At 51.0% G+C, this 27,345-nt stretch overlaps 7 protein-coding genes across 7 annotated transcripts; 3 read left to right on the top strand and 4 right to left on the bottom strand.

The window, feature by feature from the left end:
- Nucleotides 1-87: 87 nt before the first annotated feature.
- MAA_02274 (SNF2 family helicase/ATPase) lies at nucleotides 88-3,701 on the bottom strand (the record flags this gene model as incomplete). The annotated part of the gene is made up of 2 exons (XM_007820272.2): nucleotides 88-435; nucleotides 537-3,701. The coding sequence occupies 2 exons, from the start codon at nucleotides 3,699-3,701 to the stop codon at nucleotides 88-90; spliced, it is 3,513 nt and encodes a 1,170-aa protein (XP_007818463.2).
- Nucleotides 3,702-4,587: 886 nt separating this feature from the next.
- MAA_02273 (nuclear transport factor 2) lies at nucleotides 4,588-5,311 on the bottom strand (the record flags this gene model as incomplete). The annotated part of the gene is made up of 6 exons (XM_007820271.2): nucleotides 4,588-4,698; nucleotides 4,765-4,866; nucleotides 4,929-5,000; nucleotides 5,059-5,123; nucleotides 5,198-5,215; nucleotides 5,302-5,311. The coding sequence occupies 6 exons, from the start codon at nucleotides 5,309-5,311 to the stop codon at nucleotides 4,588-4,590; spliced, it is 378 nt and encodes a 125-aa protein (XP_007818462.2).
- Nucleotides 5,312-7,136: 1,825 nt separating this feature from the next.
- Nucleotides 7,137-8,425, top strand: MAA_02272 (SH3 domain protein; the record flags this gene model as incomplete). The annotated part of the gene is made up of 3 exons (XM_007820270.2): nucleotides 7,137-7,139; nucleotides 7,211-7,395; nucleotides 7,468-8,425. The coding sequence occupies 3 exons, from the start codon at nucleotides 7,137-7,139 to the stop codon at nucleotides 8,423-8,425; spliced, it is 1,146 nt and encodes a 381-aa protein (XP_007818461.2).
- A 1,617-nt stretch (nucleotides 8,426-10,042) lies between these two features.
- Nucleotides 10,043-11,901, top strand: MAA_02271 (Beta-lactamase-type transpeptidase fold domain containing protein; the record flags this gene model as incomplete). The annotated part of the gene is made up of 3 exons (XM_007820269.1): nucleotides 10,043-11,063; nucleotides 11,128-11,486; nucleotides 11,557-11,901. The coding sequence occupies 3 exons, from the start codon at nucleotides 10,043-10,045 to the stop codon at nucleotides 11,899-11,901; spliced, it is 1,725 nt and encodes a 574-aa protein (XP_007818460.1).
- Nucleotides 11,902-13,406: 1,505 nt separating this feature from the next.
- MAA_02270 (cell division control protein) lies at nucleotides 13,407-16,324 on the bottom strand (the record flags this gene model as incomplete). Its single annotated transcript, XM_007820268.1, has 6 exons — nucleotides 13,407-13,576; nucleotides 13,627-14,533; nucleotides 14,588-15,706; nucleotides 15,774-16,060; nucleotides 16,117-16,221; nucleotides 16,282-16,324. 6 exons carry the CDS (start codon nucleotides 16,322-16,324, stop codon nucleotides 13,407-13,409), a joined length of 2,631 nt encoding a protein of 876 aa, XP_007818459.1.
- An 835-nt stretch (nucleotides 16,325-17,159) lies between these two features.
- Nucleotides 17,160-23,883, top strand: MAA_02269 (CCR4-Not complex component, Not1; the record flags this gene model as incomplete). The annotated part of the gene is made up of 3 exons (XM_007820267.2): nucleotides 17,160-17,736; nucleotides 17,829-23,773; nucleotides 23,845-23,883. The coding sequence occupies 3 exons, from the start codon at nucleotides 17,160-17,162 to the stop codon at nucleotides 23,881-23,883; spliced, it is 6,561 nt and encodes a 2,186-aa protein (XP_007818458.2).
- A 525-nt stretch (nucleotides 23,884-24,408) lies between these two features.
- Nucleotides 24,409-25,347, bottom strand: MAA_02268 (phenazine biosynthesis PhzC/PhzF protein; the record flags this gene model as incomplete). Its single annotated transcript, XM_007820266.1, has 1 exon — nucleotides 24,409-25,347. The coding sequence occupies one exon, from the start codon at nucleotides 25,345-25,347 to the stop codon at nucleotides 24,409-24,411; it is 939 nt and encodes a 312-aa protein (XP_007818457.1).
- Nucleotides 25,348-27,345: the final 1,998 nt, after the last annotated feature.

The raw sequence follows: 27,345 nt of genomic DNA on the forward strand, positions 1-27,345 counted from the left end.
TCGTAAAAGCGTGTAAAAACCTAGAGAGCCCTCCCCGCGTAGTCTTATCATAATCATCATACAGACATCAAACAATGCCCCTGGAAATCACCACCTCCTCCCAAACACGGCACTCTCCTCCCTGACAGGCTTCCGCCCCAACAGGCCTCTGCCTGCACGCTCGCCGGTAGCCTTCCTCCTGTCGTCCAATGGCCCTGGCTGCACGTCCTGATGGTGCCCGCCAGGCTTGAACAAGTCAATAATCTCATTGATACCCAGCTTCATGGCCTCCTTCTTGGCGCCGCCCTCGATCGTCTGTTCCGCCAACTCACGCTTTTTATTCTGCAGGTCAATAATTCGCTCCTCAACGGTATCAGCCACGGTGAGTTTGTACACAACCACATCAACGGTTTGTGTGAGGCGGTGGACGCGGTCGATTGCTTGCTCCTCAACGAACTGGGTGCCAAATGTCAGCTTCTTTCCCGTCACAGGAGAAGGCATATAGTCTTTTCCGACATTCCTGGGGTATCGTATTGGCCAAAAAGAAAAAAACCTACCGGATTCCAGAATGGTTCAACAATAATAACACGCGTAGCGGCCGTCAAGTTCAACCCTAGGCTGCCGCACTTCAAACTGCACAGTAGAACTCTCGTGCTCTGGTCTTCGCGTAGTCGGCGGAGACTCTCTTCGCGATCATCATTCTTCATGCTGCCGTCGTAGCGCGCGTATTCGAAGCCGTCTTTGTCAAGAAATGGTTCGACAAGATCCAGCATGGATGTGAATTGGGAAAAGACGATGAATTTGTGTTCCTCGGCTTCGGCGTGAAGAATCTTGGTCACCTCGCGGATTTTGGCTGATGCGAGGACTTGCGTTTGCTTGCCGGAGCGGAGCCACCCGCCATTATCTTCATCGTCTTCAGAGGAGTATGGTTCTGACTCTGATACATCAGATTCGGAATCGTCATCCTCTTCAGAAGTAGATCCAGCATTCGATGTAGAAGCCCCGGGCTTTGGTTTCTTGTCCTCTAGCGTTTGTGAAGCCATTGCTTGTGTTAGAGCATCCACGGATAGGAGTGAGTCGTCCTGAGCGGCTTCGTCAACGGACTGATAACCATCCTCCTTCTTGGCCGTCTCATCATCAACAACAAAGCTACTCAGATTGCTTTGATCCTTATCGTCTGCATCATCCTCTGAATCTTCTGTTCCAATCCAGTCACCACCACCCTCTGCATTTTCATCTTCTTCGCCTCCGGCCTTGCCCAAATGCACGTTGCCGCGCTCGCCTTCAGGTACAAGCCAACTTCCGTCACCTTCTTCTTCATCATCACTGTCTATGATGGCATTTCTGTTTCGTGGCCTGCGGGTTCGGAGTTTTGGTTGCTCTTCTTCATCGCCCTTGGCCTTGGCCGCCTTCTTTCCTTTTGACTTCTTGCTCCTCTTTCTTGTCGATCTCTTTGGCTTCTTCGTGTGTAGCTCCTCATTGTTCTTGAAATACTCCAAATCATCATGGCATTCGGCACAATTCTCCCGACCCAGCGTAGTATCATCCAAAGTCAGTTCCCTGCCACATATTGAGCACGTCTTCGTCACAATACCCATGCCCGCGAACATATCTACAACAGCATTCAGGTCGATATCCTGCGACTTTTGACTAGAACCGGTAGAAAGGGCGTCCTTATCCTTTTCCAGCTTACCCTCCACCAGTTTGGGGTGATTGCAGGCTTGACGAAGCCGCAGTAGGAGGGTAAAGGCGTTTGCGTAGCTGAGTTTGTTTTGCATCATCATCTCCATGCTTTTATCCGCACGAGCCTCGAGCCGGTCATAGAATTTTCGCTCAGCAGGAGGCAGCTTAGCAGAGACAGTGACCACTTTACGCTCCGTGTGTTTGAAACCCGTTGTCGAAGCCTCGCCAGCAGCGCTTGGTTTGCCACCAGGGTTCAAAGCACCTTCTTTCTTCAAAATCTCCTTGGTGCGTCTCTTCATGAAACAGCGCAGAAGACTGTGTAGTCGGCGAATGGCAATGTGACCTTTGCCATTCTTCATGGGCTGGTCGATGTGCTCCCTCCACTGCTTTAGGTCGTCGTAAGGACTAATACGGAGGAATTTGATCAATGACTGGAGCTCATCCAGATTGTTCTGCATTGGAGTTCCGGACAGACACCAGCGATATTCTGAACGCAATGCACAACATGCCTTGGTAGCCTTGGCATTGCGATTCTTGATGCTATGAGCCTCGTCCAGAATGACTCGCCACCACCGTAGTCCAAAGCAGCCCGCTTTCACACCATTTTCGGCATCCGACGAGGCGCCGTGCTCTGAAACCAGGATCTGGAAAGTGGTGACGACGACGTCGTACAAAGCCAGCTGTTTGAAGTCCTTTGTTCTCTGAGGCCCATGGTGAACCAGAACCTTGAGACCGTGGGATTTCTCAACCTTGTCCTTGATTTCGTGCTCCCATTGCCGAATGAGGGCGAGAGGGGCGACGACCAGTGTCGTTTTTTCGAGGCCCTCAAAATGTTTCTTCCATCCAGTGCTGTCCTTTTGAGGCTTTTGGTTAGTGATGATGAGTGACACACTCTGCAGTGTCTTTCCCAGTCCCATATCGTCGGCAAGAAGCCCGCCTTTGGGCACCTTACCACGCTTCACGGGACCAAGCTCACGGCCTCTCATCCACTCCACACCCTCGACTTGATGGGGCAATAGCTTCACCTTGAGGCCGTTGACCGTACCATCCTTGCCGATAGGACTTCCTTTTTTGGCCTTTTGTGTTGGAGACGGTATTCCTTCACCTTGGGTTTGATGTTGGCTTTGGGAGCCTTTTGGCTGTGGTTGCGACGGCTGTGAGGCCGCAGCATCTTCTGGTTCTTCTTCGTCGTCGTCCTCCATTCCACCTTCCAATAGAGCTTTGAGATCTTCGTTCGCCTTCTTCGGATCGGTGTAGAATACTTCGTCAGAATAGGTAGCCCTCGACTTTGACGGGCCGTTGGACTCGAAGATGGGCATCGCAGGAGGCTTGCGATCTTGATATACTGGTGGTCTGGGACCAGACATCTTGGTGCCTCCAAGGTGATGCTCCGGACGGCTCTTTTGGTGGATGAAAACGTCCGCCTTCTGCTTACGAGACGATACCATTTTCGTAGGATGACCAAATGTAGGGTGGCCGGTACTGGCGTTCCTTGCAAGGCTTAACGGATCCATGCCCTGCGTATGCTGGGACTTGACAGACCCGAATCCGCGGTGTAGTTGATCAAAAACTGCATCGAAGTCGTCTGGAGACTGTTCTCTCTTGGTATGAGAAGGTTGGCCCTCCTTGGGAGGCTGTCGTTCGTTGACCATGGCGCCTATATCTCGAAGCGCCGGATCTGATTCGAAACTGTCTTTGCTTGCAGACGCTCTGGCAGCACTGGTTTGTGCTGGAGGCCCGGAGGAGGAGTTGGGGAAGTCGGGCTTTCCCCAGGAGGCAATGTTGTTCCTGGGTTTAAATGCAAAACTTGCGCCCGGTTTCTGGCGGTCATTGGCAGTCATCGGAGCGTCGTGTGTGAAGTTGGGCACCAGTAACGAGCATTTGCAGGGTTCGTTGTTCACAGCTGCAATGTTTCTTCGGTGTTGGGCGACAAAGTGCCCGTCAACACGCCATGACATAATTGCCCCGGCAACGTTGTACTTGCCTTGTACCCGCTTTGTACCGCCTTCACCCTCCCCGCCCTGCACCAGCAGACACATATGCGCGGAGATACTGTGGCCGACACCAAAAAAGACTTTGGTTCTCCGTGCAATCCGGCGCGTTGCCCACTGTGCTACGGAGTACTGATTCGAGGGATCTGGAGTCTGGGCCCTGTATAGTGTACAGCATATCACACCGGTTGACTTGCTTACCCATGTTGAATGCCAAGGCTGCGTGCGCGACTTGCATATTTTCGTGCTACGTGTATGTCATTTTCGAACCGAAATCAACATATCTAGCAATATAGCTGGGCGTCGATCCTGTGACTAGATGCATGAAGCCTACCTAGTACTTTGGTTGTGGTACCGTAACATGAAGTGAGGCGGCAGACACCAAGTAGGACAGACTGAGGGCTTCCAGAGCAATTGGGGCCATGATTTACCCTCTGGGATTCCAAACCGACCTAGTAGCTCCGACCATTCCCTAATGGAGGGCTGAAACGGTTGGTCACTGTCTCAAACATGGCGTCGCGGCTGTCCATTGTCTCACGCGTAGCCGGCAATACACTTGCAGAGCCCGTATACATCATTTGATAGGCCCGTCAAGTCAACTTGTCGAGGGGTTCTGATTTCTCCCAGGACGAGGCCACCAAGAACATTTGAGAAACATGTCAATGTACTACATCATTTACAACCACACAAGGCGCGTACATAGCATAGATTGGTTGATTATATTGAGACTTGCTTATATGGCTGGTCCAAGCGGCTGCAGCCGGAAAAATTGAGAAGATTGTTCGTCTAAGCCAACCAAGCATCTTGATCAAGTATCTCGCTCCGTATGCATCCTGGCCCCTCAAATCCGCACTTCATAACAAGCCGGCTCCCCGCCTAACAATAACATCATGTCAACGACGAGGGGTCCTCTCATATCGGTCCTCGAAAAGATTTAACCGTAAACCAGCTTGAAGATGTCGTTATAGACGTAGTACTGGCCGCTGGTGTCGCGGCTAAGCTGGAAGGACTGGGTGTAGTTCATGGGGCGCTGCTCCTCATCGACCTGTTACGTGTGTTAATCATAACCATCGAAATGTGCTCTTGGCCCCTCGGTGTGGTTGTTTCATACCAGGAGCTGTCCAGTGACAAGAATGATGATGCCTCCATCACTGTTGGAGGGCTGGGCATCGAGGGTCGAAACCTGGTGCTTGACTTTTTGGAAGGGAAGACCCTGAGTCATTGGTTAGCGCTAATATCCTGTTTGATATCGGAGAGCTGAGGACTGTCGCATACGGCAAGCTTCTCGACGATGCTGTTGGCTCCGAGGGAAGAGGCTGACTCAAAAGTGAGCATGGAGTTTTCACGCTATGAAGATGCGTTAGCGCCTGGCCGTTGTTGTTATATTCGCGCAACAGTAGCTCACGTAGAGAGAAGCCAGGCCTTTGCGGTCGGTGTCGAAGGTGTTGTAGTAGAATTCAATAAATTGCTCTACACCAAAAGGTCAGATCCGAAGGGGGATTAATCGGAAGCGCGCCACAAAAGCATGCTATTATCCCACATACTAGCAATGTCTTCGAAGTCTAGCGTTGAGTGGTTAGCCAACATGTTGGTTTGCTTCCCTGTTTTTTTCCCCTCTCACGACACAAGGGCAAAGGGAAAGGCTTACTGGTGGCCATTTTGAAGGATGGTCGGGCCAAATGAGCCGCTACCAGAGACTAAGTGACAAAGACGAGAAGCTAGAAAGAAACCAGAGAGGCTAAGAAAATCAGATTGTTGGGTTGATCGCAAGATGTGTCCAAGGCGAGAATCAACAACACCAGTATCGGGTGGTAGTGGGGGTTGAGGGGCACAGTGCAGATTTGCTCATTTGACTTATTAAGCGCGGGGCGTCTTGCAGGCTGACGCGCTGTTGTGCTGCAGCCAGCCCAGCGCCTTGCTTTCACAATATGACCCGACAAACACATGAATGGCGGGACAGCTCGCTTAAAGGGGCCGTGCATTTATCCGAGCATGCTTGTTTCCTGCCCCATTGAAAAATTGCAGCTTCGTCTGTCCTCCATAAATTTGTTGACTTTTCTCCTTCTTCTTCAATGAAGCACAACAGTTCCAGGAAAACGCCTTCAACATGTGAACAATGAGTTCTAATTGGCATGTTCAGGCGCTACGCACCGCTTAAATGGTATCCAAACCGCTTCATCCCGTGGTAAGCATGCTCCAGTCTTTGCATTTTATTTTGCTGCACCTTGCTCCCTTGACCCATTGCTGGCAGCCTCTGCCTTGTATGATGACACATTCTTCTTAAGAACGGCCAACTGAATTTTCATGTTGATTTTCAATTTATCAAGCTCAACAGTCTGACTTGAAATAATCTCATCTATTAATTTCCGCAAACTTTGCCTAAGCCTCCTTGCTAATTAGAGACAATTGATAGGACCACCGCTTTTATTTGCTTCGAGACTCCTCGTCAGACACTCTGTTCAAGATTGTGAAGCCTTGATGCATGCTGCCCATCCGGCTCGCCCACGCAATCTGTAGCGCAGCGACTTTGCCGTCCATGCCACGCTTGAATTGGGCCGGATGGCACTGGCTGAACAGAATAGGATTCAACGGCACAGTAACCACCACGGCCCAGTAGTCTCTAGAAGCGTGGTGTAAAACACCAACTCGGGTTGATAGGCCACAAGAATCTTGTCAAGCTTGTCAAGATGAGCTTCGTCGCGGAATGTAAATGTGCCGCAGCCCGTCTCATTGTAGGATCCCCCAGGTTCGCTGATCTTGAAGGACGGAGGGACCATAATGTCCGGGCGATTACGATAAACCTTATTCACGAGGTCCTTGATGTCGCCGCTGATAGCCTTGATTTTGTCTTCCCATGTGTGTCCTTCGAGCAAGTATTCCTAGCCCTGACCGCCCAAACGTAAAACGTACACCTTGTCAAAGTCGAACTGATAATTCTCTGAAATACCAACTTTCTCCTCCATCAAGTGATAAACAACAGTAGCCCCGACCACATTCGACGTCAACGCCGTATTCCAAACGCAACAACACCAACAAACTTGGCATCAGGCGGATAAGCTTGCAGTCCGTAGGCATGCATCCCGTTACTATGCGTAAACACGGACGGCCCTTATACAGCCTCCGCTGCCAACCCAGAGAATAAAAAAGAAATATCGAGGCCGCCCCTAGGAGCCGTAAACCTAGGTAGATTAGGTTTCTTGATATCCTCGTGGACATCCTTGGGCTCTGGGATCGGAGAGACTTTGGGCGCTCAGTGTTGCATCCCTTCAGGTGACTCAATGAAGCCCAGCGCGGCGCCACTTGCCCATTTCAGTCATGAGCTCAGCTTCTTGGCCCACCAAGACACATCCCAATGCTTCGAGTTCAACAATCCAGTCCCAGGTTGGCAAATTCGACACTCGATGGTGAACTCCTCTTCCGCATCGTATTGCTCCGAAAACCACTTGGTTGTGTCTCTAGATTAGGGGCGCTCTCGCAATCACCATGGTACGACCGTTTGTTTCTCTTGGCTGTCCTGATCTTCGGCGCGTCATGATGCTAAAGTAACACCTTCTTAGGAAACCCTTGAAGAGACTGCGCGAGTGATTACCTCGAAACCGGCACAGAGGGCTGCCGTGAATGTAGCGCTTCTGGTTTCGAGTGCAGTGACATTGTTTGGTCTGGCGTCACTTGCAACAGCACTCTTCTTCCAGAACTTTGTGCCCGATCAGTTTATTACAACGCCACTGTATCTCCAATACCAGTATGTCGCGCCCATTTGTCGAGGGGACGGTTGAAAATGCACCGACTGGGGCTGATATAATGGCCGTCACAGATCAGGAACAAATCCGTACGGAGTCGCGCCACTTATATATCCTTCCCCGAAGCTACAGCAAGACTATGATATTTCGCTAAGCTTGTCCATGCCACGATCGCCCCCGAATACCGAACGAGGAAACTTCATGGTGTCCCTGTATCTGGTCAAAGATTCCGTCAACGACTACAAATCTGACTCGAACGGACGAAAGGCTCTCGATGACCGACACTACCTCGAGGCCAAAAAAGTGCTCTTCAAGGCCCGCCGATCCGCATTGATGCCGTACGAAGATCCTATTCTTTCGGTGGCCAAGCGTGTTCTCTTCATGGGCTATTATCTTCTCTTGCCGCGTTCACAGGCTCGTAGTCTTACAGTTGAGCTTGCTGAGCGAGTTAGCTTTGACAAAAGCGCGCTGCAGCCAACAGCCGCGTTTATCGAGATTGAAGCCGGACAGGATATACAAATTTACAGCGCCTCGCTGACCCTGACGGCACAACTACGGGGACTACGATGGTTGATGTTTCATTATCGGTTGATCACATACATGACATTCACATTCTTGTTTTGGGTTTGCGAGGTTCTTTTCATGTGTTTGGCTTGGGCTATATGGAGCGCAACCACGACACCCCAAGATGGGAGAAACAAGGGCATCACCTTCCGAGATGGCGAGGGGGATGACATAGACGACGAGCATGATGACCATCCTGACCGCACTGCGGGCCCTGTTGCTCATGCTAGATACGCAAGAATAAAGAGAGAGCCTGAAATCAAAAAGGAGGAGGAAGATGAAGAGCCGCAAAGATTGATATATAATATACCAATGGGCGAGGCGGAAGCGGATGATGAAGATGGCTTTGACGATGGGAATATTGTCGATGGAAGTGGAAATAGGAGCGATTCGGGAATTGGGACGAGTTACAAAGAGGAAGGCAGTGAGAGCCTTCGACGACGAGCTTCTCGAGATATGTTGGAGTGATTGATGGCACGTCTACTTTGATATGGTTTAGAAAGTTTGTATGATACCCTTAGCTTTCTGTTTTAAAGTAGTTTCAGCCCTAGTGATAGTCTGTATGTGGGCTTTCTTTCGTTTTCTTTTATGCGTTCATGTTCACAGGGTGTGAACCACGAGTTGAGTTTAACTCTTGTCTTGTTTTTCGATGCAGGATTGTGCTTTGTTCCTTTCGTTTCTCTCTTTTTCAATTCTTCTTTGAAAGCTAGGGCCAGACACAGAGACCATTACGAGCTGGTTCCTGTGAAGCCCAACGTTCCCAGTGCAGCCAATCACAAGCTTGATACGGGGTCACCAAACAGACGGGCCTCGGAGCCGGTCAAAGCAAGCAAATAGCCAGCGGATCGAGCCGCACTGCCGGATCAATGGGATGGTGGTCCGTCGAGTTCTGAGACTTGCGTTGGAGGGGCTTGGAGCGGGATTGGGCCAGACACCAGACCTGCAGTGCCAGTCCCACTGCGCTTGGGCAATTCGTTGCAAGTATTCGACCAGATCAGTACCTGGCATCACGTTCGATACCATGATATACCAGAGTACATTCGTGTACAAGCTACAAGACTTTTTGATGGGCTACACATAATATTCTGCCAGAGACTGTAGGTCCAAGTACACACCGTTAGGTACTTAAGTACTTAAGTACCTGCGAAGCTAGCCGCTCACCAGAAGCCTTCCGGAGCAGGACCTGACCCTCAGAACCTCCGAGCACCATTCATCAGTGAGGAGAACTTGACAAGTTGTTGAGCCCAATCGACCCACGGGCAAGGGTCAACGAGGGCCGTCCCCTGGGGGCAGTTCAGTGCCCAGTGCCGCCGGCTCAACTGGTCCGCTCTTGGAGGGGCAGCTCCCAGTGCCGGCTTCAATGTTCATAGCTGCCTGGCGTGTGCAGTCTGGTGCTCCGTTGCTCCAACATTGAATTTGACATTATGCTCCAGTGCTTCATTGCTCCTCTGAGCGCCCAACGCTGTCCACCGCCCAACTGTCAGGTCGAGGCCACAGTGCCCCCGGCGAGCCCTGAAGCCGTCACCCACCAATTTGCATCGTTCAATGTTTGTTAACTGTTCTTGCTCTGTGTGTGTGTGTGTGCGCGTGCGTGCGTGTGACTGTGACCTTTGATTGGGACTGTGGCTGCAACTCGTTCCTGCTCCAGTCGGGTCGGCAACCTTGGCTGCTCCAAATATTTAAACATCTGCCCCAAAATCCATGTCGTTGCGTCCGACGGTTTTACGGTGCAGCAGCCTCGTCTTGCATGGTTTACCACTCCACGTCGTCCTCTTTCTCGACTAAACGACAACGCCAAACGGCCGCTGCACGTCCCGCCTCCTGCTCATTTTTCGGGTTGTGTGCTGTATTGGGGATGGCTGCACGCTGAACGTCACCACTCGGTCATCTTCACAGAGCTCCAATTCTCATCCTAAACTACTCCGAGCTCTACCGCCTCACACCGTCTCCTCTCCGTGAGGCGAGCCGTATCGCGCAAAAACGACGCCCAACGACCCATCCGCCGGCCCGTACCGGTCTCTTGCCATCTGAAGCATCTGGGCGAGACGCGTTGACACTCCCCGCAGTCGGTCATCTCCCACCACCATGCCCTGCTTCAAGGGCATTGCGGTGAGCATTCACGCAAATGGCGCCCCGCTTCCTGAATACGGCATGCAGAAGCAGTCGAGAGTTTCCCGCATCAGTACCTATATCCCCGTGCCTCAGCCGAACCTTACGGCAGATTCGAACAAGCCCGAGCCCGCCAAGTTTGCCATCTCCATCACCCTGCTGACTGCTGGCCTCGCGATTCCGTACTCGGCCCCCAAGCCTACTGACAGCAATCCGTATCCCAAGCCTCAGTATGTGGGCAGCCTCCAACCTGCTTCTGGCCGCGACCGGCCCAAATTTGGTGGCATGGTGAACCCGTATATTCCCATGACGAACTCGGAGAACGAGACGATTGCCGCTTATATTTACTTTGATGGCCGAGCCAAAGAGGAAGTCGCCACTCTCCTACGACCAGGCGAGGAGACGTGGGTGAATAGTCGTTGGGTTCAAGTTCCTGATGCCGAAGGCGGTGGACTGGCCGAACGAGAGTTCTTATTCCGCGAGGTTGGCTTGGAGCGTTGGCTGAACGGGCTTGATCTACAAGGCCATGATGCTGCAGAGAAGCTGGAGAAGCGCCGCCAAAAGTTTGAAAAACGAAGGCGGCGACAGACGCTGGTACAGGAAGCAGGTACAGGCACGGATACCTCTGGTGGCCAAAAGGATACTTTGCGGTACGGTGCGGACGATGCTTCACCAATCGAGGCAGTATTTGATTCCGATTCGTGGTCCGATGATGACGACGAACCCCCCGAGGCAACGGGCCAGATCAAGGTGGCCATGTTCCGAGTCCTGGCCTCTGGTGAAATAAAAAAGGGCGAATATTCCCCTCAGTTTGACGCTCACGACGGCGATGAGGAAACTGGTAATGGTGAAAACGTCGGCGCCGATGTTGAGCACACCACGAGCTTTGCCAAACCGAAAACACTCGATCCCAAGACGATTAGTACTCAGACGGTGACGGGAATAGATGGCCCTGATAGACCTTATGCGGTGTTCACCTTCTTTTACAGAGGTGACAGTACGTTTTTCTCACTTCTAATTTGCGTCTCTTTCCCGACAGACTAACAGTTGTGCTTTACTAGGGCAATTGCAAAAAATCGGCGTCGTGCAGTCTTCAAAGAACCCTCAAGCCACCCCCGGTTCCGCTAAAAGACGGTCTGGTCAATTAGACTTCTCCAATCTAGGGCCCCTTAAGGCTGGCGGGACGGTTGGGTTCTCTGCATTCCGTGATCAGACCACTGAAACGTCCAGGCGAAGAAAGGCACGAAAGAAGAGTAACGGAAATATTGCTGAAGATAGTGACGATGACGACGACGACGACGATGACAGCACGGATAACCTTAATAAGATGGATGATGATGACAAAGATGGCGAAGGGAAGGAAGCTTCTGAGGACTCCAAGTTTGGAGGTGAACTTGCAGATGGTGTCAATCGTATTCGTGTAGGTGTATTGCGGAATGCCCTTTTTTTGCTTTGTATCTTGAACGCTGTTCACTAACAGAGAGACACAGCTCAAGCGGGCGCATTCGGCTGATCCAGACAGCCACTCAACTCCAGAGACCTCTCAGCGAGGCCAGGCCGAAGACAGTCCAGTGCCTCAGGTACCGCCGAGCCTTCAACCACCTAGTTTTGTCCAAAGTGGGAGCGATGTACCCGTAGACGCTCTCATTGGGAGTCCACTGAAGAAGGCTCGACCCAGTGTGGACGTCACGAACACGGGGGAGAAACTGAGCACGACACAAAGTCTGAGTGCGGCCCTAGATGCCGCTGTCTCTGTAACGTCTGCGCCAGCTACAACGTCTACAACGACAACGACAGCACCACCATCCAAGGTGGACGAGGAAGAAGAGCTGTGACCGCTCTGTTTGGACAGCAGTGTGTTTCACAATTATGCTCGCGTGAGAATTGTCCATGATACTCTCACTTGCACAAAGACTCCAAGTCTTTGGATTGACGAGCGCAAGATGTGGCTGCCGTCCTCTTCTTTCCCGGGAAGACAAACGTATCATTATCAGCGACGGCATAGATTTGACACACCAAGGAACCACGAACTATGAGGCATATTACCGATGCTGGAATGAAACCTAGAGTCAAGGACATATAGCCCGCAAGAGTCAGCGGGATTGGCATGTGTTGCTATTGAATTAAATACACCAGGATATGAAGAGATAGTATCATCCAGGCAGTCGCCCAGCCATTGGCCTTGACTTGCTCGAGGTTGGGGAATTGGTTACAGAAAATAAACGTATAGGAACAAATTTAAGCATATCTTGCCCAAGAATGTAGACAATGCTTTGTGTTGTGATTGGGATAGCTGCATCTAAACTTGGAAGGAAGATGAGATGTTGTGTCTTGTTGGAGATGAACTGGCATGTCTTTCAAGTCTCTAGATGATAATCAATCACACTGAAAGCGAAAATCATAAATGTAACATTTCTGTTGGCTCGGATTATCACATAGTCTTCTAGGAATGCAATTCCGTGCTCAGGTTCATTCAGCCGCAACTCGTTGAATTTCCTCATAGAATACATCTAGGTAGATAGTATCTCGTACATGCTCATTCATGACTCCAAAGCACCGGCGTAAAAGGCAGCGAGAGGCATGCCAACACTCTCAACCACGATATTAACCCTGCAACGCGAGACATCGCCAAGTCTTGACCCTAACCAGCATCAAACGATACTCTCTCTCCATGTGATGGCACATAACAGACGATCTACTGGATGCGCAGGTTCAAGTAGGTTGACGGCTCAGACGTAGATGCAGAGGTACTCGACACAATCTCACCACCTCGCCGATCTTCAACAATCTGCTCTATACATAAGACGTCAAGTAAAGCCGGTTCTGAAAAAGAATAGGGATATGCCTACCTTTCTAGGTACTTAAGTAGGTAGGTAGATACGCCACCCTCCCAGATACATGGGCCACCCCTGCAAACGGTCTGGTTCTTTGCGTCAACCACAAAGGCGCTCATGGCGGCGCTCCTCAAGCTGTGCCAGCTGCCTAGGCATTATGTATGTGGAAGCATTATGCGTCATGCTAGAGGGAGGCCGCATATCCCAACAATACGTTAGCTACCTAGGTAGGTAGGTAGCCGATGCCATCATAAATTACTTCAAGTCATATCCCCAGCTCATCAATTATAATCAAAATACAATTTGCAATCTAAGCTCAACCCAGCTATTTCCGTGACCCCAGATACACTATTATTCCCTTGTTCCAAAGCGAGCGTATACCTCCAGCACGTGCCACATACATAACCAACAGAACATATACAGAGCCCTCATCCTGCTCGCAGTGATTCGTCATGCATTCCATACCATAACAATATGTACAACATTCATTATATCTGGGAGTCAATCTAACACGGTTGAAGATAGTTACTGGGGACCAGCCCAACCCGTCCATTGCCGCCATGGACCTCGGCTTCCCACCAGCCATCATCCTGGTGGCGGAGTACGGCCAAGTAGTCGCCCTTGGCAAATCCAAGCTCCTCGGGAATAGCGGCCTGATACATGTACAGAGCTCGAGCTGTTCAAACAATTAGCCAAATTTTCTGTCAGCTTTGGGGAAGAACCTACCGAAATGCAAGATGGGTCTACCATCTCGCGTGTACTGTCTGGAGGGATCAGCAACGCTCTTGCTGCGAGGTCGTGATCCTCCGTCATATAGGTCAACGGCGCCTCTGCCTCTTTGAGAGCCGTAGCGATCATCTCCAGCCGGGGCCAATTGCACAGCCATGTCAGATCCACCACCATAGCTGCTACGAGGTCTGTCATAATCTCCTCTAAATGAAGCCGGAGAAGCGCCTCGAACAGAGCCCCGAGTTGATCCGTGGGGAGATCCCGATCCATAGTAGCCCTGGCCCGATCCTCGCTGCTGAGATACGCTGACCTGGGACGCATTTCGATGATGACCACTGTACGGGTTCGGAGATGCAGACCGGTACCGCGAGTCGCCGCTCATCCGGGGCTGAGGAGATGCGCTGCGAGTGGGTGCCGGTGAGGCAGCCCGAGGCATATCGCTCCCACGAGTCGCGGGTCGCGATGCCGGCGATGCGCCACGATTTCCGGCATTGCCAAAGACAGCACGGCTCTGATCCGTCGCTTTTTTTGTTGCTTCCTTCATAGCCCGAGAAGTAACGGCGGGTGGTGGAACCCCCAGTCGGGAGACGGAAGCTTGAGTATTGTACGAAGGGGGTGCTTCACGACCACTGGATCTACCAGATCTTGGATCTGCTCCCGGACCTGGGGTAGCTATGCCATGATAGTGGTCCGCAGACATCCTAAGTGATGACTGCTTACCCAAATTGACATCCTTCAATTCCGCCAAAGCCATGGCAATGGGGTCTGATTGATCAACGTCTTGTTCACGCCCCTGGCCAGGTCGTCTGCGAGTGTCAGGGGTAGTGACGGGAAGCACGTTCTGACCGACACCCAAAGCCAGGCTTGCATTTGCATCAATAGGCTCAGGGCTTGCAGTACGCTCCTATCGAAAAGTTAATCTCCACGGAAGAGTGTACCCGAGGAAACATAGACTCACCAACTCTGCTCTGCCCGGAGCAACATGCCACGTGCTTCGGTTTTGGGACGGAGCTTGCACTTCTTTGGTGCTTTTCCGGCGAAATGGACTGTGGTTCTGAAAGAAACCACTCTTCTTCTTCAGTACTCGCTTCTCTGGGCTCCGAGTTTCCACGGGTTCTTGCTTCACGGGCGAGGCTTGTCCGCTTGGAGGTTCAACACTGGACAGGGAAGTAGGAATAGAATAGTCGCTGTGAGATTCACGGCTAGAGGGTCGAGCCGAATGTGGTTGTGAGCTGCGGTCCGACTGGGGACCCGGAGGCCCAGTTCGGCACAGCATCGTCATGCCGTCCATAGGATAGGGATCATGAGGGACCGCAGCTAGAGGGCCATGCTGATTTACATCATACTGCGGCGGCTTTTGCTGTCCCTGCCCTCGACGCTGTTCGTCCACAGAGTTTCGCATTGGCGGAGGCGCCTTCTGAGGCGTCACTGTTGCCTCGCGGCTGGTTGGCTGCGGGGGCTCTCTGGGTTCCCTGTGTGCCAAGTTGTTTGCCAGCATGGAGTTTGGGTCGTGGTGAGATTCAAAAGTTGATGGTTGAGGTGAAGAGGATCGGAAGGCTGGGTTGATGCTTCGTGGGAACTGGGCCACGGAGTAATTATCATCCTCAGACACTTCAGACTGGCCATCATTGACATCACCTCGGCAGAAGTTGATGTACTTTGGGGGATCAGGGATTTCTTGGCCTGTTCCTCTCTCTGTGATGAAATGGATGATGTCCTTCTCCACCTCCATGTTCTCAAGTGATAACCTGATTTTCTCGCATGATGCGTCATCACTAACACAGACTGTGGAGGAAACATTGGCAAATGTCCACAGGCTGCTCTTGGTGAAGTCCAGACGCTCCTCTTCGAGGTCTTGGAATTTGTCTGCCGCAGCCTTCCATTCTCGGTTCCACCTGGTTGTAGTCTCCTCCAGTATTTTCACGGCACTCTCGTATTCAGTGTTTGCAGTAGCCAGAGAGATTTGCGTCTTCTCCAGCTTTGCCTTGTTACGACGCTCTTCCTGTCCCATCACCATGTGTCCCTGGGCTAGGTAGCCTTTGATCTTCAAGCACTCTTGCTCATACTTGTCTCTAGTCTGACAAATCGAAAACCATCAGCATTTTATTCTGGAAATTTGTCCCGTAGGTTACGCAATGGCCTACCTTGTTCACCTGTTGCGTCTGCTGAATTTTGGTTTTGAGCAGCTTCTCAACCGTATTTTGCACAATCTTCCGTCTTTCCTTCATGCCGCCCGCAAATGCCGCCAATGGCTCTTCCAACTCTGACTTCATCTGGGCGGCGATACTCTGGTGTTGTTTGGCCATTGACTCCACCTCCACTCTGACAGTATCCAATGATGTCTTTAAAGAGCCCATCTCGTGGGAGCCCAGAGACTTTCGGCTGAGGTGCAGTAGCTTTCTAGCATATTCGTCTTCAATTGATGCGCGAGCTAGAGTTTCTAGAGCATCAGCGCTTACTCAAAGAGGTAGTTTTGAACAATCGTACCACTATAGAACGACTTAAGCTCGTCCGATGTAGTCTTTGCACTTTGCATCCGCTCCAGAAGCGGCCCAACTCCTGCATCTTCCTTACCCCAGAAATTATTTGCAACTGTGATATGAGATCATTAGAGTGGCTTGATTCCAAATGCCGTCATGACATTGCACTCACAGGACAGCGCGACCGCTGGTGCTTCAACGGTTGGGGCAGGCATCTTGCCCGGGTATGGGATGGTGATCCCTAGCGATCCTAATATCTAAGAAAGAAATGATGAAAATGGTCAAAAAGACAGATCAAATAGAAACATGCGATTAATAGTTACACCATATAGGTTGCCTTTCTCTTCGCAGTTGTGTGCTCCAAGAGAGGTGCCGCACTTACAATCGCGGAATGCCGCTGGGATCAATGTTGGGGTTGCATGCCCAGGTAGCTCCCGATCGTTGGCAGGGCAACGCCTCGCATGCTCACGTGATCACTTCAGCCCGAGCTCCGGGAAGCCCCTGCTTCAGGGCTCGGCGGAACTTACCGCCGCTCTCGTGCATCGATTTCTGTACGCCGCCTTGCCTCGACCTCACTGCCCGACAACTATCACAACCCACCACTTAATCACCGCCCTCTCAACATCGAATTCCGCTCCTAGCTGCATCACGTACGGTCTCCCGTATTCTGACGACGACGATCACGATTGTTGAACTGCCGCGGAGCTTGCCCCCCCAAGCTCTCCAATCCTGCAGCATTCCTTCGCGACTCGCCCTCGCCTGCAGCGTTAAACCGCCAGTGCTGTAACGAATTGTTCAGACCGACTCCAGTAACAACGATCAAATCTGCCATCCTAGCTGTAGGATCGCGTCCACCACAGCTTCACCTACGACTATCTTGCCGTCGTACCGCGAACAAGCCTACAAAACGAATCAACCCCCATGTAGGAACTCTCCTGACGGTCCTCTTCCTACGACTATAACGTCCCTCGTCCCTGAGCCTACCTGCCTGCCAAAACTCCACAGGCAGGCGCTCCACAACCAAATCTCGATTGCTGCCAGTATACCTCCATGGTCCCTCCGCAAAGAACGGGATCATTTTCTCCAAATCCAGCTCAGACTCTCCAAACTGGAAGTAATCATTCTCCCCACCCATCGCACGCTGGTGTCCTCAGTGCTGGCGCAAGCCCCAGCACTAGCAGTCCGACAGGGCCCAGCTCTGTGGCGAAGATCGTTGTCGCACAAGTCTACCTTTTACTAAGTACTATCAAGGAAGAAAAGGAGGAAGTCAAGTGGGATTCTAAGGGTGCTCAGCTACAAAAGCTCATCGATGAGAACGGAATGGAAGTTTTTTCAAAATACTTCACCCGGCTAGTTGCCGGAAATGCCTCCCAAATATTTCCCAGCCTCAATCGGCCGGTCACAGGTTCTGGCAATTACCATATCCTTGTAGCCGAAATGCGAAAGATGGCACACGAGCCAGATCAGGCCAGGAAAATAGCCGAGTCAGTCGAGAGTGGAACGGAGGATATCTTCCGGGATTTTGATCTCTCGACATTCATGGATAACTTCAAGCTTGATGCATTAGAGAAGACGCTTCTAGCCTTGGCCTTCAAAACTGGACCGCGCTCGGACCTGAAAACTAAAGGTATGAACACTTAAGCTGCAAAGCAAAAGCTCCAGCAAACACCTATCAATCATACTGTACTGACACAACGCTCTACGGGGCTGATGCGACAGCTGATGCCATTTTGTCTGCAAATTTTTCTACATTTCTGGATATCATTTCGCGTCCTGACATCGAAGCACACGCGGACCTATCCCCAGCCTTCGTAGCTCTCGTGGTCGACCGATTCATACAATACCATCCCCCCAGCTTCAACGCCTCCTCTCGACGTGATTTACAAATTTACGTAACCAAGCGATATCTCAGTGTCGACCAGGCCCCTCCATCTGAAGTTTTAGCAGCGCTAGACATCGGTCGAGTTTTAGCTGATCGGCCTGCGAATGCCCTGGCAAGATACGTTCAAAAGACTGGCTCCGAGTTCACTAGGGACGAAGAGGCTTGTCTTTTGTATCTACAAAGTCGACCTAATAACATCCAGCTTAATTCCGAACAAGTCTCCGCCGCTCTCACATATGCCACAATTAGCCAGTCACCCGATCACGACCCTACTATTCTCGTTTCTGCGCTTCAACGAGTGCTTCCAAAATCCTTTGATTGGAATGAGACGGTCTTGTTCTTCGATCAGCCATCCGCACGAATTTCGTCCTCACAATTCCTTCGACTTTATACTGCATTGCTACCAATTGCAAAAGAATCGAAATACAACTTCGATATCCAGAGACTTTGGGGAGGGTCTTGGAGTGAACCAGAAGCTCAGCTATCTTTTGTCAGTGCGTATGCATCTTTGGCACCAGATCAACTGGATGCAACAACCATTCCTGGCTTGAAGAGAAGTATCTCAATCGAGGATTATGTCAATTCTCCGGCAAACGTGAGAGAGAGAGCAGCAGCAGCAGTCAAACACCCACTAGTGTCTGTCGCTGCTCTCTCCGCAATTTTCAACGTTGCATTAAACTCTGTCCACGCGTCGCAGAGCGTTGAGGCCAAGCGGTTATTTCAGGAAGTCGTTGTCCCAAACCTGGACATCTTCTTGGTGTCTGCTCTTGAGGTTCCACGAGACACTTGGGCCCCAATGGCCGTGGATACTGTAACTTCACTGTTCGAAAACTTTTTATACAAACGGTCCCCTGAGTATGATTTTGTTTTGGACAGCTTGTGGAGGAAGGACAAAGAATGGGTGATTCAACGATTGATTGACGCACATGCGGTTAAACCCGTGGATCTTCCCCTCATCTTTGAACACGCATTGCGGCATAACTGGCTCGACGTTCTGGTCTACCTCCCAAACGGCTTTGGCGTCGACATGGCTGCTTTAGCTCATACCGAGGGCTACTTGGACTTAAGCAACTGGGCAAGCATTAACGCAGAGAGAAGTGTGGAAATGTCTCGGACACTTTTGCAGTTTCTCTTAATCAAAGCAGAATTAGAGATACGGTATCAACGGCCATCTGACAGCCAACCGCCAGCGAAATCAAGTACCAGCCTTCAAGTTCGTACAGTGTCGGCTCTCTTACAAATTCTGGAGGACTTCTTGCCCAAGGCACCCGTGCAAGACCTTATCATGGTTCAGCGTCTCTGTATCACGGCATACCCTCGATTGATCAATTATGGCGAAGGTTACGATGATATTATCGATGAAAATGGGAAAGATGGCAATAGCTTGCCGGCCACAGCTAACAGCAAAATGGAAGATCATTATAAGAAAATGTATGGAGGCGAAGAAGATGTGCGCACCATTGTGGACATCCTGAGGGAATACAAGCACTCCCGAGATCCTTTAGATCAAGACACGTTCGCCTGCATGATCCATGGCTTGTTTGATGAGTACAATCATTATCAAGATTATCCCCTGGAGGCGTTGGCTACAACTGCTGTACTCTTTGGTGGCATTATCTCTCACAAGTTAATATCAGACCTACCATTGAAGATTGGACTTGGTATGATCTTAGAAGCCGTCCGAGATCACTCACTTGACAAGCCAATGTATAAGTTTGGTCTCCAGGCCCTGATACAACTCTACGTCCGTTTCCAGGAGTGGCCAGGTTTTTGCAGACAATTGCTGCAAATACCAGGTCTTCAAGGTACCGAAGCCTTTAAGAGGGCTGAAGATGCTGTCCATGATCATGAAGGAGATCTTGTTCACTCCCGCAATGGAGCTGGCACACCGCTTGCGCTGGCATTCAAATCCGATTCTTTTACGAATGGTAGCTCTGAAGAGCAACCTGGGGCCGACACGCAAGCTCCCGCTTTTACCGCAATTGGCGTTGATCCCATCCCCCCTGGTATTGAGTTTGAAGAACCAGGCGAAGAAGAGCAGGGCAAGATCCAGTTTGTGTTAAACAACATTACTGAAGGGACTATCCAGTCTATGCGAAACGAGTTACGAGAGATGCTTGAGTGCAAGCATCAGCAGTGGTTTGCCAGTCACCTGGTGGAAGAACGTGCCAAAATGCAGCCTAATTATCACCACGTTTATCTGGAGCTTGTTACTCTTCTACAAGATAAAGCGCTATGGGATGAGGTTCTCCGGGAAACATATATCAGCGTTTCAAGAATGTTGAATTCGGAAGCGACAATGCAAAACTCCACCGAGCGAACACATCTGAAGAACCTGGGTGGTTGGCTCGGCTTGCTGACTCTAGCCAGAGATCGCCCAATCCGGCATAGAAACATTGCATTCAAGCAGCTGCTCATCGAGGCCCACGATACGAAGAGGCTCATCATCATCATTCCTTTCGTTTGCAAGGTTCTAACCCAGGGTGCCAAGTCTACGGTCTTCCGACCCCCGAACCCTTGGCTTATGGACATCATTCACCTGTTGATTGAATTATATCATCATGCCGAGTTGAAGCTTAACCTCAAATTCGAGATCGAGGTCCTCTGCAAGGGTCTGAACCTCGACCACAAGAGCATCGAGCCGTCAGGTGAAATTCTAAATCGGCCTGCTTTAGAGGAGTCAACAGAGGTACTGGGTCCCGAGCAACTGGAAGCATTCGAGAATATATCATTGAACGGACTTGGGTCTTCTGTTGGCGCGGGCATATCAACCCAGGCCGTGGCGGCTACTATTCCTGATCTGGGTCCCCTGATCACTATTCCACCTACCAACGAAATGGTTATCAGCACGACACGACTGCACGAAATTGTCCGAAACGCTATGACCCGAGCGCTGCAAGACATAATCCAGCCCGTCGTAGATCGATCCGTCACTATCGCGGCGATATCGACGGCTCAAATGGTTCGAAAGGACTTTGTGGCAGAACCAGATGAGAACCGTATGCGTGCATCCGCGATAAGCATGGTCAAGGCAACCGCTGGCGGCCTCGCTTTGGTGACTTCAAAAGAGCCCTTGCGAGCCAATTTGACCAACCACATGCGCAACCTGTCCAACGAGCATACATCCGGACTTCCTGAAGGCACCATCATCATGTGCGTAAACAGCAATCTCGACCTTGCCCTCAGCATTATCGAAAAGCAGGCAGAGGAACGAGCTGTACCAGAAATTGAGGATATGATTGAATCAGATCTTGAGACCAGACGACGACATCGCTTGCAACACCCCAACGAGCCGTTCTTTGCAGCTACTGTGAACCGTTGGGCAATGACTATCCCAAATCCATTCAAGTTGTCTCCCACCTCGAACGGTCTGAATCCAGAGCAAATGGCTATTTACGAAGATTTTGCTAGACAATCCCGAACCACACCAGCCGCAGCGCCCTCGCACGCTACATCAGCTTCAGACGCAACACGAACTCTGGCCAACGAAGTGCTCCAGGAACCGTACACAAATATTCCCAATATTCCCACGCCTGCAGAGACCCCTTCAATCCAGCATTTAGGCACACAGATGCAGCCTTATGCACCAGTGCAGAGTGCTGCTGCCAACGCCATACCCAGTGGGCGCAATGCTGGTTTTCATCAGATGGATGTTCGGGGGCTGGCTGATAAAGTAAATAGATTGCTCCAGGAACTGCTGAGAGTGGCAGGCGAGGCTCGGGAGGATCACTTCTTGGATCTGCCCAGACCACATATTGTCCTCGACGTTGTTGATGCTCTTGTTCAGTTGATCATCAAGACCTCTCAGAACTCGGAGGAATTTGCCATTTACGCCGCTGAGCAGATTAGTGCGCTCATCTTCCAACAATTCGAGGATAACCTGACGCTTGAAAGTCTGGTTCATGTGTTGGAAACACTTAGGAAAATTTCTGGCCATGCTTTGAATAGCCGTGTGCGTGCCCTTTTCAGCCAGCAGCCGGGATCGAACTTTTTGAGTCTGCAACTCCTTGCTGCGCTCATCCGCACTGACTTGCTTGATTGGAGAAATATTGATATGGCAATGTCCAAGGCCATCGAAGCCCGTAAGGATGGCTCACTCGAATTCCTTGAACACATGCTCGACCTCGCATTACTCAACAACCGGCCAATCGCACTATACGCCGACTTTGTTCGAACACTAGAAACTGCCTGGGCTTGGATATCTGAAGACCCTAACAGTGCCGCTGGACAGAGGTTGAAGACGAAGCTGATGGGCTCAGGACTGCCTCAACCATCCCGTGGCCCTACAGACGCGGAAAGTCAGGGAACAGCCTTCCGACAAGACCAAATGGAGTATGTGTTTGAAGAATGGGTCCATCTCTGGAACAACCAGAACGCACTCGACAAATCCACCGCCGTCTTCATTCAGCAGCTGCAAGCCAAGCAAGTTATTCGGGATAAAAATGACTTTTTCGTCTTCGTTCGGACTGCCATTGACTTGTCTGTTGACCGATTTGAGCATATTCTCCATGCCGGTGCTGTAGGCGATGCATATGTGATGGTGGATGCCCTTGCCAAACTTATCAGCATGTTCATTAGCAGGAACGAGGATGCGTCAACCTCTCGTGCTTCATTCCTTGACTCTGTTTTGGTGTTGATTACTCTAGTTCTCAACCACCATCATGTCAAGAGAGGCGAACAACTGAATCAGAGAGTATTCTTCCGCTTGTTGTCAATGTTACTGCATGAGGTGCACAATGAATCTGAGAACCTCTCAGAGCAGGAACAGCGTAACATGATGCTGAAATTCGCCGCTAGATTCAATGACTTGGGCCCTCTTCGACTCCCTGGTTTCACTTTCGGATGGCTCTCTCTCATCCAACACCGGGTCTTCTTACCCGTCATACTGCAAATGCCGGACAATGCTGGATGGGGCCTCTACGCCAATCTCGTGGTCCAGCTTCTTGACAGCCTAAGTGAACAGTTGAAGGCTTTCAACATTTTGACCGTATCAAAAGAAGTCTATAGGGCAACTCTCAAACTTCTGGTTGTCCTGCAGCATGATTTCCCCGACTTCGTCGCGGGCAACCACGTCAGGCTTTGCGCCAGCATTCCTCCACATTGCACCCAGCTGCTCAACGCTGTGCTCTCAGCGAATCCCCAACAGGGATATACCAAATTGCCCGATGGAAAGGAGGAAATCAAGACATATCCTGGCTTGATTGAAGAAGCCAAATCAATGTTGCAAGAAGGTGGGTTATTGGATTTGGTAGATCAAACTCTCCAGGTTGGTCCTTCGGAAGACGTTGTTGCCCAGATTGCCCATGCCATGACACAGAGCGAGCCGCAAGAAACTGCGTACGGGCATATCGGCGTTGCGGCCAACCCACACGTCATCGGCTCCGTCGTCATTTATATTGGCAACCAAGCCGCCGAACGACTATCCCAAACATCCTCATCGATTTCGGTTACCGGCAGCGAGCCAGAGGTATCAACTTTGTCACTCCTCATTCATGAACTGGCTCCAGAGGCTAGGTACTACCTGATTGCCAGCATGGTGAATCAATTACGATTCCCGAATAGTCTTACAGAATTCTTCAGCCAGGTCCTTCTCTATATTTTTGGAAAGGATCTTAATGATCCTGAAGAGTCAGACATTCGTCAGGAGATTACCCGAGTGTTTCTGGAGCGACTGGTTGGATACTGGCCTCAGCCATGGGGTCTCATGTTGACGGTTTTGGAACTTGTGAAGAACGAAAAGTACATGTTCTTTGACCTTCCTTTTATTAAATCAACCCCAGAGGTACGCTCCAAAACAGCACTGACCCTTTGAGAACCGGGCAAAAAGATTGCTAACCAACGAATGACATTTAGGTCGCAGATCGGTTCGCCGCTGCTCTTCAAAGAGCTTAAGTTGGGGTCACTTTGGTGTGCATGTCACGAGAGCAGTAACGTGCACCCAAATTTTTAATGGAGTAGTAACGCCGTAAAAACTCGGGCGGCGCAAGATTCAGGGAATCAAAGAAGACATCGTGTCCATATTTGTGACTAATTTGAATGGGAACAACGACAACAAGAATAGCATGATTTAGGAATGGATATGACTCAGAGCCGGGTACACACGACTTGTCTTTGTTTTGGGGGAAATAGAGACAGGGTACACAGGGGCTGGAGCATGCTGTAATACCTGTACTAATGTACGATAGACGGGCGTCTGCCATGATGTAGTGCGGAGGTCAAATATCACGGCGTATCATTTTGTTCTTTTTTGGTCAAGAATCAGCATGCGGCGCGGGAGTTGGCTTTGGGGAGGTTGTTTCCGGCGGGAAAGGCTAGCCGGAGCAAAGTAGAAACGCACATACTAGTTGAATTGCAACTCTTTTTTGTCTACCAAGACTGCTCGCGCTACTACCGTGTTCATTCAATCTTGTTTGCGGCTTACAATAAGACGTGCCCACGCATGACCTGAACAGCGGTACCAGCCAGCTGTACATTGTCAATCTTGTCGTCTTTCATCTCCACCTCGACAACAATGTTGCTCTCTTTGCCCATTTCAACGCCCTGCGTGATCTCATATCGCCGCTTGGGAGTAGTCTGCTTGTCTCCCTCGATGCTAAGATAGCTGCTGAGACAGCACGCCGCCGACCCGGTAGCCGGGTCCTCGAATGAATGTTCCATCATCCTTGTCCGAAGCACCTGCACCGGGGAGCCGGACTCGTCCTTCTTCTCCCCCGTCTTGACGAAGTAAAGCCTCGCAATCAATCCCTTCTTCCAACCCTCGTCCAGCAGCTCCTCGGGCGGGAATTCGACACCCGTCTGCTGCACCTTTGCCAGCTGCTCCAAACTCTCCAGCTTGATCAACAGAAAAGTGACGCCGTTGACGATACTAACCACCGGGGCACTGAGCTCCCGCTCGCGAATCTCGTTATCCGCCTGCAGCCTTTCCACGGAGTACAGGTTCCCGGGCCCGAGCTGCCTCGCTGTCTTGGCGTGGACGTGCACGTCGTGCGGTATGCTGGCCTGCACGAAACGCTTGCCCGTCTGCTTCAGGGGAATGGGGCCAGCCTTGGTGACGAGCGTGTCGACGCCCTGGTCGAGGAGGGAGACGGCGGTGCCGATGGTTGGGTGGCCTGCAAAGGGGATCTCTGCAAAGGGCAGGAATATGTCGATGTTGCGGGTCTTGGTGGTTTCAGGGTTGGCGACATCGTGGATGAAGACGGTCTCGGAGAGGTTGAATTCTCGGGCGATGGCTTGCTTTTGAGCTTGGGTGGGAGGAGGACTGAGGGTGGACGGGATGGTGACTACGGCGAGAGGGTTGCCGCGGTAGGGGGTAGTTGTGAAGACGTCGAGGGTGACGAAGGGGAGTTCGGTGGGCATTTTGGGGGTTGTTGAGCCTTTGCTGGTTTATGTAAGTGGGTGTTGTGGTGGTGGTGTGATGTTGAGTGAGATGTGATGATGTGCGAGGTGGCGGTGAATTCAAGTATTTAACCAAGTAAAGAGATGGGATCTAAATCCTGATTTCGGCTCAAGAGATGTCGTGAGGGACAATGTGAAAGTTGAGTCAACCTACGTCACGATTTCGGTCAGTCTCGGCTGATGGCGTCTTAACTGAAGCCATCTCAGCAGCTTCTCCAAGCTGGAACTGTGCAGATTCCAATTAGCCGAAGTTAGCCAGCAAAACCACATCTTATGTACAAGGCGGCCCAGTTCCAGCCTTGGGCCCCCCTCTACTCACGACGATGGACATGCTTATTGGTCAATTCTTCAACATGGTCCTTGGGAGACCCAGCACAAGGGCGTCCTGCAAGTCAACCGCAAGGCGTGTCCTCGGTGTGATGGAGTTGCTTTGGTGATGGACACCGGCAAGAAAGCTCCGCGATTGCCTGGGAACACGTATCGATAAGTCGATAAGGAATTGACATGCGGAAATGAGCACTCTGAACAAAGTTCCACACCCACGAGATGGACCGGAAGACCCCGTATAGGCATTTATTTGATGGGTCGCTGGCCCCGTTCCGCCGAGACCCTGAAGATGTGGGTATTTGTTCCGGCTCGAATCTCTTGAGACGCGGCATGACTCGTGGAGACTCCTCTGCCATACAATAATCTTATGTAAGCAAGTCTCCACGAGCCATTCCGGGTCTCAAGAGATGTGCGAAAGCCTCCAGGTCGGGGCCGTTGAACTGGTGAATAAATGAGGTACTTCCTGGTCGCCCCATTTCTTTGGTGAAAGAGGTGAGCCGACTCCAAATGCATGGCCGGGACCCTGGAACTTGAAAAAGATGCACTCCGAGCATCCACGTCTCGACCTGTTTCTGCAGAAGCATGCAAGCAATCACAGATCGAAACTACTACCATGTTCTCCGTATGCAAGACACCTCTGATCACCTACATATATACATATGGTGGGTGGCCTATATTACTCCTGGTCGATTGAAACCTTTCGAATGCTGCATAAAGCGACCAAGCACATCCGTCCTTCCAGGGTAGGTGTTTAACGTGTGGGAATGAATAAGTGAAAAGAGGGGCCCGCGTATCTTGATGAGGTCACGACTCATGCCAACTCCAGGCCAAGACCAGACCAGACCAAACAAGAAGAATAAATTAACATTACATCGTTGGCGGACGATTGGCGTGAGGAATCGCTCGAACGCCAACGGGCGCAAAAGTATCAATTGATGAAGAATCGATACCAAAAGGAAAGTCGTACTCGGCTTGGGCCAGCTTCGTCAGGTCGCATCCCAGCTCAGCTGGTCTGGGACAATGGCAGGCTGCAGCGACGCAAACAATTGTGAGAGACGTACGAGTGCTCCGTACGGGGTAAACCAGTACCAGGCGGTAGTACTGTACAATGTAACTTCTACTATCGCTTGGGAGGACACCGGGGCGTTATCCGGGACTCGAGCAGGACACCAACGAGCAATCAGATTCATCGCATCGAGCCACCCAGCCACAGTCGTGCTAGCGACATGACGCCAAACAGGACGAGGCTCTTGAAACGCACGCCATTCCCCTGCCTTACCCCCCGAACCGCACATCACTTCCAGATGGTGCCGTACTACCACAGGCAGTTGGTCCCCTTGGGCGGTGAGCGACATGCAGCGAAACATGGTTCATCAGTTACAACTTTTATTTTCAAATGCAGTGCCATGCTGCGGGGTTTATTTCTTTTCTTTTGCAACCAAAATAACAGCAGCTCGTTATATAATCGATGACACGGTCGACCGATGCCAGAATTTGACTCTCGTTGATCGGCGACGTCCTGACGAGAAAAGAAATTGGCATTAGACGAGCCTTTGAGTCCGTTCTGATTGTAGTAATCGCAGAGGCGGTCACGCGATGCGAAGGGGTTACTGAAGCAGCCTGCTGGTCATC

This window comes from Metarhizium robertsii (genome assembly GCF_000187425.2).
Source record: "Metarhizium robertsii ARSEF 23 chromosome Unknown MAA_Scf_1, whole genome shotgun sequence".
In the NCBI taxonomy this organism is placed as follows: domain Eukaryota; kingdom Fungi; phylum Ascomycota; class Sordariomycetes; order Hypocreales; family Clavicipitaceae; genus Metarhizium; species Metarhizium robertsii.